The 17,518-nt window shown below is 30.0% G+C and overlaps 1 protein-coding gene across 2 annotated transcripts in view; it reads left to right on the forward strand.

Annotated features, from left to right (window-relative positions):
• Positions 1 to 12,602, forward strand: part of LOC129981302 (chymotrypsinogen B-like) — a 95,069-nt gene extending 82,467 nt beyond the window's left edge. For both annotated transcript variants that reach the window (XM_056092078.1, XM_056092079.1), the window contains 5 exons: positions 6,649 to 6,798; positions 7,575 to 7,717; positions 8,516 to 8,631; positions 9,853 to 10,177; positions 12,193 to 12,602. In XM_056092078.1, the coding sequence (XP_055948053.1) occupies positions 6,649 to 6,798; positions 7,575 to 7,717; positions 8,516 to 8,631; positions 9,853 to 10,177; positions 12,193 to 12,596 (1,138 nt within the window). In that variant the 3' untranslated portion in view covers positions 12,597 to 12,602. The remainder of the gene's footprint in view (positions 1 to 6,648; positions 6,799 to 7,574; positions 7,718 to 8,515; positions 8,632 to 9,852; positions 10,178 to 12,192) is intronic.
• The last annotated feature ends 4,916 nt before the right edge of the window (positions 12,603 to 17,518 follow it).

A 17,518-nucleotide genomic window follows, 5' to 3' on the forward strand; every position in this document is an offset into this window, starting at 1 on the left:
GCCATTTCAATTTTATTAGTAGAAAAGTTTCAATTTTATTAGTAGAATTATAATTGAGTTCCCATTTACAGTAAAATAGGCAAAATTAACATTCATATATAATATACATTTTATTTTCCGCAACATGTATTATATACATTTCATTTTTTTAATTAAAAGTAATAAAGATGAAATTTATATTAATTTCAATTAAATTAATTTTTTCAATTTAATTTTTTATTAATTTCAATTAAATTAGTTTTTTCAATTTAATTTTTTATTAATTTAATTTATTTTGTTTAATTAAATTGAAATTTATATTAAAATATCTTTCAGGAAACTGCTAAGATACTGAGTTACCATATATAGTAAGATAGGCAAAATTAAATGCTATTTAATTCCACCGCATATATTATATATTATTTAATTAAACAGCCCTTTCAACTTTATTAATAGAAAATACAGACAATTTGCTTATATGCATTAATTTTGAAATCTATATTAATAATTTAATAATCTTAATGATAATTTTAATAATATTAAAATATAACAATTTATTAATTATTGAATTATATTATTTATATTATAATAGTAAAATAAATTACCTATGTTAAATATATTTTTCACAAAAATATGACACATTTTACTGTATTCCGGTTAAGATCAAAGGGTTTTCATTTGTATTAGGTGTTGAAATATATGTATTTATTTTTTGACCGCCTAAAACATCCATTCTTAACCAACAGCAACGGCAATATCGTGATGTTTCAGAACACCTCGGAGTGACAAAGTGGTTACAAGTACCTCCACATCATAATTTCGAATAGTATAGTAACTTACGATGATAAAACTAACTAACTAACTATAACTAACTGATTAAATATTAAATGAGCTAGTTTAGACGAGTACATAAAGCTCTAACATTATGTGTAGAATTTTTGTTTATTTATTTTATTTGATCAAAATTAAATAATATGTAGATTATTTACGGAGGATGAGAAAATTAAATGAAGTTGCATTTCTCGTGCTTTTCTATTGAAGACTGATTTATATAATTTTTGCTTATTTGGTAATGGAAAACTTAAGAAATAATTCGCGCGTTTAGCACATCGAAGCTATCTGGATTCGAAATAGGAATAATTTCGAAAAATTTAATCCTCCAGATTGGCAACGGTGCGACTGATTCTTGGTCTTTTTAAAGACGGAAAATTAATCTAAATATTGTAAATTGCAGCTCTATGTCTTTTTCCAGAGCTAGAAATAGCGGGGTTATTAGCTGGTCTTTATAACAACTCGTTGCAAATCTGGGATATTTTTTCGAAAAACATAATTGACGTTATCCGGTAAATTTCGATTTTTCTTATCGATAAAAGGCATACTTTTAAATATATGAATTTTTTTATTTTAAATGAAAAATAATTTATTTCCTTCATTATTTTTTCCATTCTGGATATAACACAGTGATACTATTTTGCACTATTAAAAATATTTTTCACAATAAAAACATTTGTTTAAAAATTTATTTTTAAAACTTGCCGTCTTTGGTGACCAGCTGTATCACCGGGAATATCAGTTGTGTTAGTTTCACTTATTTTCCTTATGGATTATTTGATTTTTATTATTCCCTTTGATGGAAATGTGTTTATGCATCAAAAAATAACAGACTTCGAGGCCGTATTATTTTCATTGCCTTATATCTGTTCTGTGCGTTATGTACCACTCTAATTGAATCCAGTCCAACGACATCATAGTAGAATTAAAAACGTTATTTTCTGTATAATCTAACGTTATGGTATTGTAACTTTGATTTTCCTTAACTACATAAGCATTAAATAGAATCCTTTTTTCCTTAGCTTACTAGAATGAAAGAAAATCTCTACAAATATGTATTTTACAGAATTGTGAAAACAATTTGAACTTTAGTTCAAAAATGAAATTTAATTAAAAAAATATTAAAAAAATTAAATATTTTTAAAAATTTGCCAACATTTAGGAAAACTTTGCACGACAATTAAATTAGTATAAATAAATACTTTTTTTTGTTTGTTTGTTTTTTACATGGTTTAAAAATCAGCTTTGAGTAATAGTATTTTCATTAGTTATCGCGGGAAAATGGTTGAATCTCCTTTAATATTTAATTAATTAACATTTCAAAAAAAGAATCACTTCGAAATGCAAATTCCCACCTTCCGAAGTATATATATATCGGATAAAATTTAAATTCTATACAATGGCAACACGCAGTAAGTCGTGGCGCTTATATCTTCTCACCCGAAAGGCAACTAAACTAAAGAGCAAAGTTAGAATGCGTCGACGTTGTTGGCAATGTGAATCCTGGATTTTAAACTGGTGTGAAATTCAATCAGCTTCCTTTGTTCTTTTTTCGGTTTCTTTAATTGTTTTATTATTCTAAATATTGTGAATGTCTTTTAATTTTTAATAAAACTGTTTAAAATACTGTATCTTTCGTTTTAAATCGGTTTTTGAGTATCATACTCAAACCCTTGATATATATCTGTGCACAGTTTCGAAACTCTTAAGTTAAAGGTTTGTACATGAATAATAATATTCAAGAAATATAATTTTTTTCTGATAAATCTACTTAATTTAGAGTAAACCATTATTAATTTAGCATTTCTACCTACAAACTTTTCAAGTTTTGAATTGTTGCACACTCATAATCTCATTTTTATCGGCTCATTAAATCATAACAATTTCTTGAAGACATACTAAATATTTTTGGAGTATAAAAACGAATAAACTAAATTTATTTCCTGGCGAAAATTTATTTATTTATTTGAATCACAAAATTTAAATGTTTTATATAATTACGCTAAAACTTAGGTATCAGCTTTCATATAAACACATTAACAAAGTAAAATCATAAGTCAGATAGTCTAACTCAGTATATTATTCAAAGAATATAAACTCCCTTCATATTAATTTTCCTTTACCACACCATATTTTTGTAAAAATTTTCTTCAATTCTTTCTTGGAAATTTTTTTTAACTCTGCCATTTTAAATTTTGGAAAATCCATCCCCTCAAGGCTCGTTTTTTCGAAAACTCAAAATGCTGGGTGAAATTCGAGCTTTCTACATCGAACCTGAACCAAATCCTCTGTCAACTAAATCCTTCTCTCAAGCAAATCCTCCTTTCAAAGTTTTCGTCGAAGCTGAATTCAAAACTGAGGAAGTCACGATAGGTGAAATCGCTTATTTTTTTAAAGAACTACTACATTATAAAGCGATCTGTATCGTTTATTGTATTTCAGAATTTTATATATATCTGTATATATATTTCAGAATTTTTTTAGAGATATATAATACAGAAGCAGTATTTTACTTTCTTTGTGAATTAAATTAAATATTGATTTATAAATTCAATTTGTTACTTGAATGTCTCAAAAAATTTCTATGGGAATGAATGTTGCCGTATCTACAAGTTGAAAATAGAGCAAAGAACTTTTGCTCTTTTTTATTATTTTCAACTTGTAGATACGACAATGCCCTATCCCCAGCTGAATTCATCAATTTTATTAGCATATCTATGCATTTAAAATAATTGGGAAAATCGGTTCCGTTCCCAGTTTCAACCAATGATCTGATTTTGCCAATTTTTACTTAAAATGGAAGATCATGGCACCTATCTAATTCGTCACCTCTCAACCCTTATTTTTCAATGATCTCTGAAAAACGATATTTCACTTTACATTCTGTATTGGAAAAAATTTATGTCGGAATCCTCAATTCTAATAAACGTACAGATTTCACTAATTTTTATTTCCTCTGTTACTGTTTTGGTTACAGATTATTTGATATTTATGAGTATGGCAATTAAAAATGTTATCAATGATCAATAACCCCTACGCTGTCACATCAATTTCCGAGAGATATCGCAAAATAAATTTTTCACAGAGCCTCTAACGTTAAAAATTGGAAACATTTCGCCAATATCTTATTCCCTAGTTAATTCTACCATTTTGCAAAAATAGTTGAGCTATCCGAAATTTCTATGCTTATTACGAAATTATAGCTCAAAATTGTTATTTAGTTATGGCGATAATATTTCAGTTCATTCAAGTTAATTGGCGTAAATGAATTAATATTATTAATATGGTGGGCGAACAGCTGGTCGCGAAGGTGGGTAGTAATTACATGAATAAGTATCTGAGTGAAATACGATTGTTTCTAGTGGAATGACTTTTTGTAAGCACGATCATATTGTTACGAAATTTCCGGGTTCGTTTGGATAGTGGGAGTTATATGGTGTGGAAAACGCTCAATCAGCAGGCGGCAGTAGAAAATAAAACAACGACGTTTATTTACACGAAGACACACAGGACAGCACAAAGACGACAACTATATACAGCACAAAAGACGATTATCTTCAGCCGAGACATGCAGCATACAACCAGACTCTACAGCAGACAGTAGCGCACAGCTTAGTTCAGCACTAGCTTCACTCCGTCGCTGCTCCGCTTATCTCTGGAAGGCTAGTTCTTTACCGTCGATTCCGACTATTCTCGCGCTACCGTGGCAGCTGCAGGCTGCTCCTTTTATAGGTCTCAGGAGGCGGGGCTAGAAACCTCCCAACCAATCAAGAATGTTCGAGGCGTATCTCGGTTCCTACTGGACGGATCGGGAAAATTCTCAATGTTTCGGGTATAATCTATTTTGGCGCCAAAGTCGCCAAATTCGTCGCCAAGTCACCAAATGGTCGCCAAGTTTGTCGCCAAGCTCTGGAACCTCCTATGGAACCAACTATGTTGGGAAGCCTCATCACAGATTCGTTACAATATGTTTTAGTGCATTTTTCTCTCTAATAGGGAGAGAAAATTATTCCTCCTATTCCAAAAATAAATAAATAAAATTGAGTAATTGTCTTTATAAGGCAGTAGATTTGTATATGTTTGAACATTTATTTGTGTAATAACTGCCATAAAGTGAGGTGATACTGCGCCAAGTGTAGGAGAATTCTGCAATATGATTATTTTCAATGTCATAATCATTGCTTTAATTTATTATCCTTTTGTGACTTTTTAAAACTAATTTATAAAAGGTAAATTTTAGTAATAATTGCACTAATGAATCTTTAATGCATTTATATATAAAAAAATATCGTATAAAAATATTGTGAAAGGTAAAAGTATTCAAAACATTATAATTATAAGACTAATTTCAAAGAGGATTTAAAATTCGAAATCCGATTCTACCGAAAAACCATCATGTAAGCGGGAGGTGTAATGCACATTAATTCCATCGGGGCAGATGGGGAGGCAATTTTAAGAGAGGGAGGTTCTAGCTCAGGTATTGTTCTCTTCATCTGACCGTAACTCAAATTTACGAGGTTCGTCCCAAAATAGCCCTAGAGTTGATTCAAAACAAGATATTAATGTAATTAAGTTAAACCAATGATGTTTATGTAACTTAAACGAATATTAGCAAGCCGGGTATAAATTTGCTTTCTAAGAACTATCATTATGAAATTTTTCTAATCGATAACTATTAACAACTTTATTTATAAAAAGAATGAGTAAATATATTTGCATCACCTCTTCTTGTGCATTTCAGCAGTGCAAATTTTCAAAATCACAAGGTAAAAATCGAAATAAAAAAAAGTGTAAAAATTAAGCCTTTTATCTAAATTTTTTTTACATCACTTTGAGTTAAAGAATCAGTGATAAAACAGAGTTTGAAGAAGCTAAAATACACAGAAAAATTTTTTTCCCAAAAAAATGAGGGAATATTAATGCTTTCAGAAGAAATATAAATATTTACTTATCGGCTTAATACTTGTGCAGTTTAGTGTTATTGCTGAGGTTAATAATTAACTATTAAAAAACAGAATTTGAGGGTTTTATTGATCTCCATCTCACTCTAATGCAATCTATGAGAAGAGTTAGTTATTATAAAGAATGTAAAGATCCTAAGAGCAAATAATAAGCATTGTAATCAAAAAATTCGGGCTTTCACAAAAAAAAAGGAGGAAAATTTAGAATTTTAAAATGGCGGGAGCTGTTTAAAAATATAAAAATTATAAATATAAAGTAGCTTCATGAGTTTTATCTAGTGGTTGAAATTATATCCGATTTTTATTTTTTGCCTGATAAAATGTATTAAAGAAATACTAAAGATCTAGATACATTATTCAAGATGTCCTTGCTATTATTTCCATATCGATCAGCACGAAATGGTGCCACCTCAGATTATAAATGTATATATGTAAAATTCCAATCATACGCTGATGCACAGATTTTATCTCTCGCATTTTAAACACTTTTAACTTGATTCGTTTCATGTTTTTTCGGACGGGATTTTATGATTTTTTCATTCACATCCTAAAGGAATAGAATTTTCATGCTCTTGTGAATTCTCGATTACAGTACATGATCTTAATATTTTCGGAGCATAATCTTTAGTTAATTTTTTAATTTAAATAAATTTTGGTTCTTTGCCAATAGTGCCATCTAGTAGTGAATATCAGAAAAAAATTATTTCACATTTTGTATATATAATTAAAATGTATTGTTAATTAAATACTAATTTTTCAAAAAAATTAACAAATTTTCACTTAGTAGTATATAAATGAAAGTAGGTTCTTCCGTGCATCTCTTCAATAATTGTCCGTATTGAGCTTGTGCCCTCATTTGTTATTTTTCTTTTCCCAGAGTTTGCCAGAGGTGCAAAAAGAGGAATCCTATACGTCTAATGGAACGCTATGCAGAAGACCATCTTAGCGACGATCTGGAACATAAAATTTATAGTCAATGGTCAAATTGGAGCCCTTGTGATAGTTCCTGCTATACAAAGCGAATTAAGTAAGTATTGCTTCGATTGTTGTTGTAAGTATACTTTCTTCAAATAGACTTATTATTGAAATTAAATTCGTAGTGTTACAAATCTATAATATTGTTTTCCTGCGCGTCTCATAGTAAGGAATAAATATTACAAAATATTCTTAGTAAATACTGAATGAAGGGCAGGTCATTGATTTCCGGCCTTTGCGATAAAAATGAAGATTCTTGAAAACACAAGAATTAGAGTGATAAGTCTCAATCTCTAAATCTTTCAGAAAATTCATTACCCTCATAGAGACTGTATAAAAGCTAGCGTTTAAATCCAGTCAGTCGAGCAATTCTTTCCTTACAGCGAAGGGAGATTTCTAGCTGCATTATTGCTGTTATTTGATAATAATTTAATAACGATACCTTTTGCGCGAGTATTGCTAAAATCTGCAAATACTCTCTTTGTGTACGCTTAGACTGTGTTCTTCACTTGGGGGTTGGTGTTTTTCTAACAGAATAAAGCGTCGTTAACCGTTATCGAACTTGTCGCACTTTTCACCGTACACTCGCGGAACAATTTCTGTAATTTTTTATCACAGTAATTCACTATTGCACTGTATTGTATAGATTTTAATTCCACTGTACAGGAATTCACTGTTTGTAACATAATTTGTTGCAGTGCCTTTTACAAACTTGTGATAAACTTAAAATTTAATTGAAGCCAGTTTGGGGACAAGCCAGTCCCGATCAACAAGTTTTGTACATGTAATTCAAGAAAAAAAAATTATGCATTGAATTATTTTTTACAGAAAATGCATCATACGAGGTATATGCAACGGAAGATTACCGAAAACTCAGTACAGGGAATGCTACATTGGAGGCGATGAATGTGAAAGAAAATATCTAGAACAGAAGCTCCAGAACTCGACGAACCAGGACCATCCTAGACAGGGTAGGTTTTGATTCATAATTTTGATTCGATTGATTCGTTTGGTCCATATCAGCGACATCGATGAGTTGGTTGGAAAAGATAGCCAGAACCATCGAAGAGCTGATGGAGTTGCATTCTGTGTCAGACCTAAAAGCTACGGACAAGTTTGATTATGAAAGGAGGAAATAATAAAAGCAACAGAGTTTAAAACTGACTTCCCGTGGATTTCATATTACACGTACAATTTAACTAAACTTTGAATATTACTATTTTTGACCATTTCAAGACTTTAAAAAAGATTATACCGTGATTTCAATCAATTTCCTTGAGGCAGATATTAACTGGGCTAAAATAATAAAATTCTGTCGGTTTTGATAATAGAACCTTTTTGTTTAAAATTTTAATGAATCAAAAGATTTTATTGATAGAACACAGAATTTCTTAAATATTTAGATTTCGTGATCTTTTTTACCAGGACATTAATTCACTCAAATTACCTTTAAAACATTTTTCCACTTCGATGTAAATGCCTAACTCTATTGGATATCCTTATATAAATTTCCATGTTAGCGAGTCCTCGCCGAATGTGTTTGAAAAATTATTTAATCAGATAGCATCAGTATAAGTTAATTTTAACCCACTGTAATCATCTCCAAATAATACAGATCTTCTTAGATATGATAAATTATCTTTTTACTATGATTAAAAATATGGATACAATACATATGAAACATATATTAATGATGAATACTTGAAATTAAATCCTATAACTAGAATATAATAAAATATCCATTTATTGCTTAATGTATTTATTTTTAGTTTCGAAGGATAATGAACATCCCTTAGATAATATTTCTTGTGGAATATCCAAAGTTCCAGGAGAATCCCGTATCGCTGGTGGAAGGCGTGCCATCAAAGGTGCTTGGCCTTGGCAGGTAGAAGTAATCTTCCGTTTATATATCTTAGTCATTAAGCTCAATGTAAATTTTCCCAAATCTCATTATACAGGAGAATAGCAATTCCTTGTCTTAGATAAGGGAATTGTCTTTGACTAATTTTTAGCTTCTTGATCTAAAGTAGGATACCTTGGCTTTTTTTTTAAAGAAGGTTTTTATCTTGCAGTCTTGATGTTAACAGCCATGAGACATTTCTTTGGATATTCATAAATCTCGTTACAAATCATTCAACTCGTGTTGCTTGAATCTCATACTGACAGAATCATCTTCAATTAATTCACATACTTCATATATTCATTGATGTCATTTCGATCTTCATCTGACACGTATTCCTTTATTTCCAAAATGGGTAAATCTTTGAAAATTGGCTTTGGGATTTGAGACGAATGGGTCAATGAGCGTATAATTGATGGTGAACCAGGATACTCTATTTTACATTTACTTTTCTTATTATATCCTGACGCTTTTACTATACAGAAATATCAATCACTTGTATCATTTCTGGTACAAGTGATTGATATTTCTGTCCAATCATATGTATATCAAATGGAATAAAATAGGCGTGTCTGATGAATATGCTAATGTATATCCTTTGACAAGGCCATATATGTAACAAAACAAATTGGTGGGTTTTCGTGCACTTGCGATGCGAATTATCAGAGGCAGTTGTAAAGATAGGTTTCAGATCATGTATAAATAAATAATAATAAAAAAAAAACACTGCTAATCTTTATTACAAGCATCCACGTCGGAATACACTTCACTATGACATACCGACACCTAATGTCTCACTATAGTATCTCAGGTATAATTGAACTAGGCTAAACATGTAGAAAACAGTCGATAATTTTCAAATGCCTCGTTCACATAGCACCAGCAAGAGAAGATGCATGTCAGGCTGTAGGAAGACAATAGTGTTTCCTATGACTCGCTGTCAATCCAGCGGAGAATAGTCACTTTCACATATGGTTTAGAGGGAAAATACTTGATGTGGTAGGGAACTAACAGCAATTTTGAAATCAGCACGCCTTTTTAAATCCGAAACGGCTCAAAAATCGAGCTCAGCAGAAATACTGTTACAAATGTTCCCCCGTGTTATCAAAGAAATAAAAATTGTAAAATATTAATTCTTTTCCAAGACCATGGAAGACGATTGACTTCTATTTATTCATACACGAATATTTTTTCTTTCTGTTTTAGGTTGCCATCTTGAATGAATACAAACAACATTTCTGCGGTGGGGCCATTCTCAGTGAACGTTGGGTACTGACCGCTGCCCATTGCGCACGTCATAAGCTGGCAGTCCGGGCTGGTGAACACGACCTCTCAAACTTCGAAGGCACAGAACAGGAATATGACGTCGAAAATGTGTTTGTCTACCAGGGATACGACTCCAGGACGGATGAAAGCGATATAGCGCTGCTACAGATGGAATATCCTTTTAAATTTAATCATTATGTACAGCCTATTTGTTTACCTGCAGAGGGTGAAAAGATATCGCCTTACGCCAGAGCTACTATTTTAGGTAAACTAATTGTCATATTTACATCAACACTTCTTTAAAAAAAAAAAAAAAACACTGTTTTATGCTAAACATGTAACATATAAAAATTTGAATTTATGGTTATAGTGTGCGAATAGTTAATATTGAAAAAAGTTTTGTTTTCTATTTTTATTTTTAAAAATGACATTCCATTATAAATATTTATTCAGAAACAATTGATCAAAGTCTTATTTAGTAATGTGTTTGAGAATCATGGGATCTCCGAAAGAAAAGACACTGATCAACTTAAGAAAAAAGTTGAATTTTTCCCGGTGTTGTAATCCTGCCAATTTTTATTGCAAACTTAAAAACCGTCAGTAAAAATTTCTTGCAGCCATCCAAGATGGCAAGGTCCTGAATGGTAGGCACTAGTTTTGTTATGCATAAAGAAAAACTGGACATTTATTTTAAGTCTTACCGCTAAGGTACTTTCTTCCTTAAGCTTTCTTTTTAACATATAATTGCAGATCACCTTCAAAAGGAATTATATTCAAGATTTAAATTTCAAAGTAATTATGAAAAAGATTTTTTAAAAATTAAAATAATATATATATTTTTTTCTCCATTTTTTGCATATATAAATTTTTTCCCCCATTTTATATATTGGATTCTATTGTCTAATGAATCAGACAGCTAACTAAAAAAAGGATTGCAATAATTTGCAAGCGAATTTGAAAACATGAAAAATGTCTCAAAAGTTATGTCTGAACTTAAATGATGATCGATTTTTATTTTGTATATATATGAATGAATGACATTAATCAGTTGAAAGCACGGATTTCAATTACTCTGAAATGTCACAAAAACTTACGAAGTTGCGGGTGACCTAGACATTTGATTTACTGTTTTTAATAATAAAATCCAAGGCTGACTGAAGGAAAAGTCAACAGCATCGACAACTTCGTATTAAAATATACAATAGTGTTTTTTTTTTTTTTTACCATTTCATTTTAAAATAAATATAAACTTTTTAAGGTAATCTTAGAGCCAGATCTTTTAAAGATAATTTGCAAATAAATATATTTTTATTTCAGTTTGCCTTAATATTTATTACTTAGATTCCTTTTATATAAAGATTATGACGAAAAAGTATCTTAATTTAAAGGTAGAAGAAAAGGAAGGGATGACTCACGAAATTTCCATATCCAAAGAGTCTCAATAGGTCTGTGCATTTTCGATGATACAAAAGGATAGGAGAGCTAATCTATCCACAAAACGATATGAGCTCGCTGTAGATTTTTTTCAGAAATTGGAGTGAAATTCTATCATATACGGTAGCGAGGGTATAATGAGATTTTTCCTCACAGTTGTCATCAATGTTTAACAAGAATAAATAATGCTTGGGGCAGAGCATTATTTTTTTTTTTTTTTCACCTTCTCATTGACTTTATTTACTTTCTCGTATACGTAGTATAGAAAAAGTATATTTATGGTAAAAAAATTCGAACTTGAAATTTTGATGAACCTCTAGGTTACAGACCACCCTGAGTTCAAAAATACATTTTTAGAAAATGTCCGTCTGTCTCTCTGTGACAAAAATAATTCAAAAATGCTTTGAGTTAGACGAACGAAACTTGATATAGGTTCTTTATACAGAATTTGTATATTTCTATCAAATTTTGAGTAAAATCTATTCAGAACAAATTGATCTATCGGTCAATTCGAATATAAGTTAACACGATAATTACAAAACAAAAAGAGCTAGATAAATAAAATTTGATCCACAGATTTACCATCTATACTGCAGACACCTCACAAATTTTGAGCCAAATCCAACAAGGGGGTGGCCATCTATCGATCTGTGCTTTCAGAAACATTTAATCGCGAGAACTCAAAAAACGCAGTGACTTAAATATATCAAATTCGGTATGTATTTCTGTGACTACAAGTGTAGCTCTGTGTAACATTTTTGTTTCAATCAATTTCAAAAAACGGATCTAAAATACAAATTCTATTTTGGGATAATATTACTATTATAAATTTTTTCCTGCCTTTAGGTTGGGGCAGCCGTCGTAATAATACAAACTACGGCACAGACATTCTACATCAAGCTGACGTTCCAGTAGTATCAGCCACAGAACGCCGGGCATCCTACAAGTACATCAACAGCGACAAAATGCTATGCGCTGGTTTCGATTCCGGTAGGGTTGACGCTTGCAAAGGAGATAGCGGTGGACCACTTATGGACAAGAGGCCAGACGGCACATGGGTAGTTTATGGCGTCACCAGTTTCGGCGACGGCTGTGGAGAAAGAAGAAAGTATGGTGTTTATGCTAGTGTGCCTGCCCATCTAAAGTGGATAAAAGCTATCATCAAACATGTGGAAGCTTCAAAACAAATACCCAGAAAGCAAACCACGTTGCCAAACCCTGAGAAAGAAGAAAATTTTGAAATCCTGTAGATTATTCTTCTTAGATTGTGCAAATAAATATAAAAATTAAAACTTTTTTTTTAAATACATGACTGTGTTCGGGAGAAATTTTTTTTGAAAAACGTTCGAAACTAGTTATTATCTTGAATATTTGTATAAAAAAGATTGAAAAACATCTATAAAACCAAAATATACCAGTTAAGCGACAACTTTAAAAAAATAATAATCGGGAAAAAAGGGCGTTTTTTTTTAGCTAAAAAGAAGTATAAAGCAAGAATTTTCTAGTTTAGAGGTTTATCAAATGATTTGCTTAAAATTTTTGCTGATGGCTTAAGAAATATATAATCTAATTCCTTTATTTAAAAAATAAGCTATATTTCTATCCATTCTTTAAATATTGGGGTTCAAATGAATAAAGAACACGAAATTTCCTATTTATTTAACAGTGTGAAGGACGAAAACAACTATAAAATCTTTCTAAATGAATATATTCCTTATTCTTTAGTTCACAGACTACTGAATTATTGAAAAATTATTACACCAAATTTGCATACATAATATGCATTAGATTTTAATTTATGAGGTTTTTCATAAGAAAATTCTATCAAAGATTAGAATTTGAGAAATGGCATCTAAAGATGCAAAATTGTTTTAAAATGTATATAAAGGCCAATATAAAAAATCAATGTAACTTCCCAAAAAACAGACTTTGAAACAAATTTCTAACGGTTTTACAAAGAAACCTGTTCAAGTATTAAGAATATTAAATTAAAAATTCATAATTTCGCAACAAAAAAAATCAACTTTGTAACTTAGTCACCCAACTTAATTATAAAAAATTGCATGGCTTATTAGTAGTATTTAAATATACACAGCATATGTGCAGGTATCATTGGTAATCATTAAGACAATTTCATCTCGATTGATTGATTTTTGTTTTTCCCTTTTCTGTTACAAAAAAAAGGGCCGCAAGAGAAAAACCCCTTTATGGGTAGCAAAAGTTTTTAAAGGCAACATTTTTGTGCCGATCCCAAAATCAAAAAAAGAAATTTTTTTAATGTAAAATTGTTTAAAGGTATATATATGTAATAATATTTTAATTCTAATTTCAATTTAATTAATTTCCAAGATTTTATCTTTATTTAGTCCATAGTAATTTCATTCTAAAATATTCTCTTATTTCGTGATCCAATTCCACTTTCGGTTTAATTAATCCCTTTGTAAAAATAATGCGCCATCAGTACTACGTATTAAATGAAAGTGATACTTTTGCCCTTGAAAAGGTGTCAAAGGTCACCACATTGGTGCATGGCCAGAAATCCTATGCTATATAAGGCGAGTGATTATTTGTTCATCCCTTTTGCTCTTATTTACTTCTGCTTTGTGCCACGCTGCGTCTTCTTTTTAATAATTATGCTTTCCCGAAATGGATATTAAAACGAAATTAAAAATACAAAGTCTCTTCACTGCTTGTTCAACCTGCATTCTACTTAAACCAAAATACATTACATATTATTTAGCCGACAGGATTCGAAATCATTACATTATATATATATATATATATATATATATATATATATATATATATATATATATATATATATATATATATATATATATATATATATATATATATATATGGGCGAATTCATTTGTTATTGCAACAAATTCTTTTTAATACCTTGGCATGTAATATTGAACAATAACAAAGAAAATAGTATCACTTCTGTCAGATCTTTTAGTATTTATAAAATGCAAGATAAGAATTTTCTGGCGGAATTATTCGTGATCCTCAGTTTAATGGTATACATGACCAAACAACCGCATACGAATCTGATCTTTTCTGCACTCCAATTATTGTGAAGCAAAGTAAGGCTAACACTCTTGTCCATTGTATTATAAGACAACAAAAGGCACTCAAATTCTGAGAATCCAAATAAAAGAAAAAGAAGACTAACTATCTCTCTTCTCTATTTAGCAAACGCAAAATTCCCGTTTCATTTCCAGCGCTGATGAATCAGCATGATTACAGGTAACGAATAGCTGTAATTCCTAAAAAGATGCAGATTACAGAAGTTCTACGAATTGTTAGAAAGGATAGATGAGTACTTTTAAGAACCAGGCGTCGTTTGTTTTGCAAGAATTATTTAGAAGATTAGTTGTATTTGCTGAAGTGGAAAAGGACATCCAGGTTAATGCTTGAGATAAAATTTGGCTAACGCTTTCTTGGAGCTGTTTGCTAAGTTGTATAGATTCTTGTCCAGGTCTAAATTTGATGTTTATGCACTTTATATGATTTTATATTTATTGATATTATATCGAGAAATATTGGATAAGTGAATTCGACGTCAGCCTTTCGCTCTAAAAGAGAAAAATATTCTTTCAGTACGGGATTTCTTTCCATTAATTTATTGATGAGCATGGTTTCTTCAAGTGTAGAAAAATTCTTTATTAAATTAAATACATTTTCAGCATTGAAAGATTTTGGGGAAAAAAATCGTAAAATTATTTTTTAATATAGTTTATGATTTTTTTATCCCCGAATTAATCCAGAATTTTAACCGGTTGTTGATAGGTTTAAATTGTTTATCTTTTTTAAAGCTTTTTCTTTTCTTTTGCATTATTGTATAAGAAGATCAGATACTTTATTAAATTTTAAAAACGAGATTTTTTTTGTTTGAGTTGAGTTAATTAAGTTGAATGAGTTAATTAAATTATGTGATTATTGAAGTCAACGGTATGAATAGCATATAAAAGAAATTTTTTAAAAATTATCTGCCTATCTATAAAAAGTCGAAATCTTTCTTACATTCAAAAAACACTTTGTACAGGGTTTATTTTAAATCCTATAGAAGAGTTTGGAATTTCAAAATCTTACTACGTTTTAAAGTTATAATCTAAATCTAATCTATGCCGTGTGTGTGGATTGTAATATACTATACAGTCACTCAAAAAAGTATTGGGACACTTGGCTTAAATAACTACAAAGCTATTTATAAAACTATTTATCCAATTAAAATAAGAAAAAATGAATCACGAAATATTTTACATTTGATGAACAGTTTGTAAGAAAATTTTATTGGTATTTCAGAACTATAATTTGATCTAGCTTTTTAAAGATAATTCAAAGGCAAGTAGGAGTCAAAAATGTATTGGAATACTTTTGAAATGAAAAATTGAACAAATATATAACATATCAATAGAATTGAATTTACTTCCACTGTTTTATACTATAATTTTAAACATAAAATTTTCAATAAATAAGATTAGTTATAGAAAAAAGGGCGAGAAACAAAGATATATCGGTTGATGGGCGAAATCTTGTAATAAGTCATTGGAAAAATCAGTTCGTTTTATAGGACATATCTTGAAACTGAGTAAGTCAACTGTTTTTAACGTTTTTCATAGGTTCAAGAAAACAAATAGTGTTGAAAACAAGCAAAGATCAGGGCGTCCAAGGACATTTAATGAACGTAAAGAAAGATGGATTGTAAAACAAGACCATTTGAATCCATAAACTAGCGCAATAAAATGACTTTGCAATGTAAAAGTAAGTTCGAAAAGTCTGTAAATCCTGAAACTGTTCGAAATGTTTTAAGAAAACATAAATATCATGGCAGACTACCTCAAAGAAAGTCCTACATCAGCAAAGAAAATCGACAAGCTAGACTGGCATTTGTTAAAATGTATGTAAAGCAGCCACAATCATTTCAGAAAGATGTGATTTTTGTTGATGAAAGCAAATTTAACATTTTCGGATCAGATGGCAAGCAAAAAATATGGCAAAACCCAAATACAGCAATGCATGTCAAAAATGGACTACCTACTATCAAATATGGAAGCGGCAATCAAATAGTCTGGGATATTATGGTAAGCATTGATGTCGGGAACTTGCATTTTATTGATGATACATTCTGTATTGGTGATATATATTCTCCTGTCTTGACATTCTCAAACGAAATTTAAAGCAAATTAAAGCAATTTGGGAATCTCAAGGCATTTTAAACTGTACTAATGACCCGAGACATGCAGCTGATATTTGCAAGTTATGGGTCCCCTACCACTGTCCTAATGTTATTAAGACTCCTGCACAAAATCTAGACTTTAATCCCATAGAGCATGCGTGAGATTATTTGCAGCAAAAGACTGTATGAATATCAAATTCCTAACAAGCAGGATTTAAGAAAACATTTGGTAAAGAGTGGGCCAAAGTCTATGGATCATTTTGCAAAAAGTTGTTCCAATCTATGCCAGATAGACTACGAGAGGTCATAATACGCAAGGGCAGCCCAACATGATATTAATTTTTGTTTCTTATTTTATTGAGAAATGTTGCAATACTTCTTTTGTGCACGTTTTTTCTCTTGATTTCTTTTATTTTCAATTATAACCATAATTACATTAATCTGAGCGTTTTGTTTCAATTATTGTGATTAGTTATAAAACAAAATAATATTCATTTCTTTGTTTCGGTTTCAATTGTGTATTATAATATTTAAGTAAAATATTATGATAAAAATCTGTGAAATTGTAGTGTGTTCCAATACTTTTTTGACATACTGTATCTCAAGTCAAGCAACTCAAACATCCAGGCTTATCTTGGATTAGAATCGACAAAGGTTTACAAACCTCATGATAATATTCATATAATTGTGTTTTCGGATTTAAAAATTAATAACCAACTATGTCCTTTTGCTAAAACAGAAGTCCTTCAGAAACGTGGTACTTTACACTCGTGTTTTGTCGGATTGCTGCGAAGATTATTTTTTAAAATCATAAATTTTTCTTATGTCATTACAAATTTTATTATTCAACATTTTTTATTCATTATTCAACATTAATATAAAATTATTATTATATATTCTTATAAAAACTAGATAGCATGTATTAATATATCTAATCTCTAGATTTTAGCTTTCTTTAAATTCATCTAAAAATTAAAGAATGTTGTT

Source organism: Argiope bruennichi, chromosome 8 (genome assembly GCF_947563725.1).
Source record: "Argiope bruennichi chromosome 8, qqArgBrue1.1, whole genome shotgun sequence".
NCBI classification, from domain to species: Eukaryota; Metazoa; Arthropoda; class Arachnida; order Araneae; family Araneidae; genus Argiope; species Argiope bruennichi.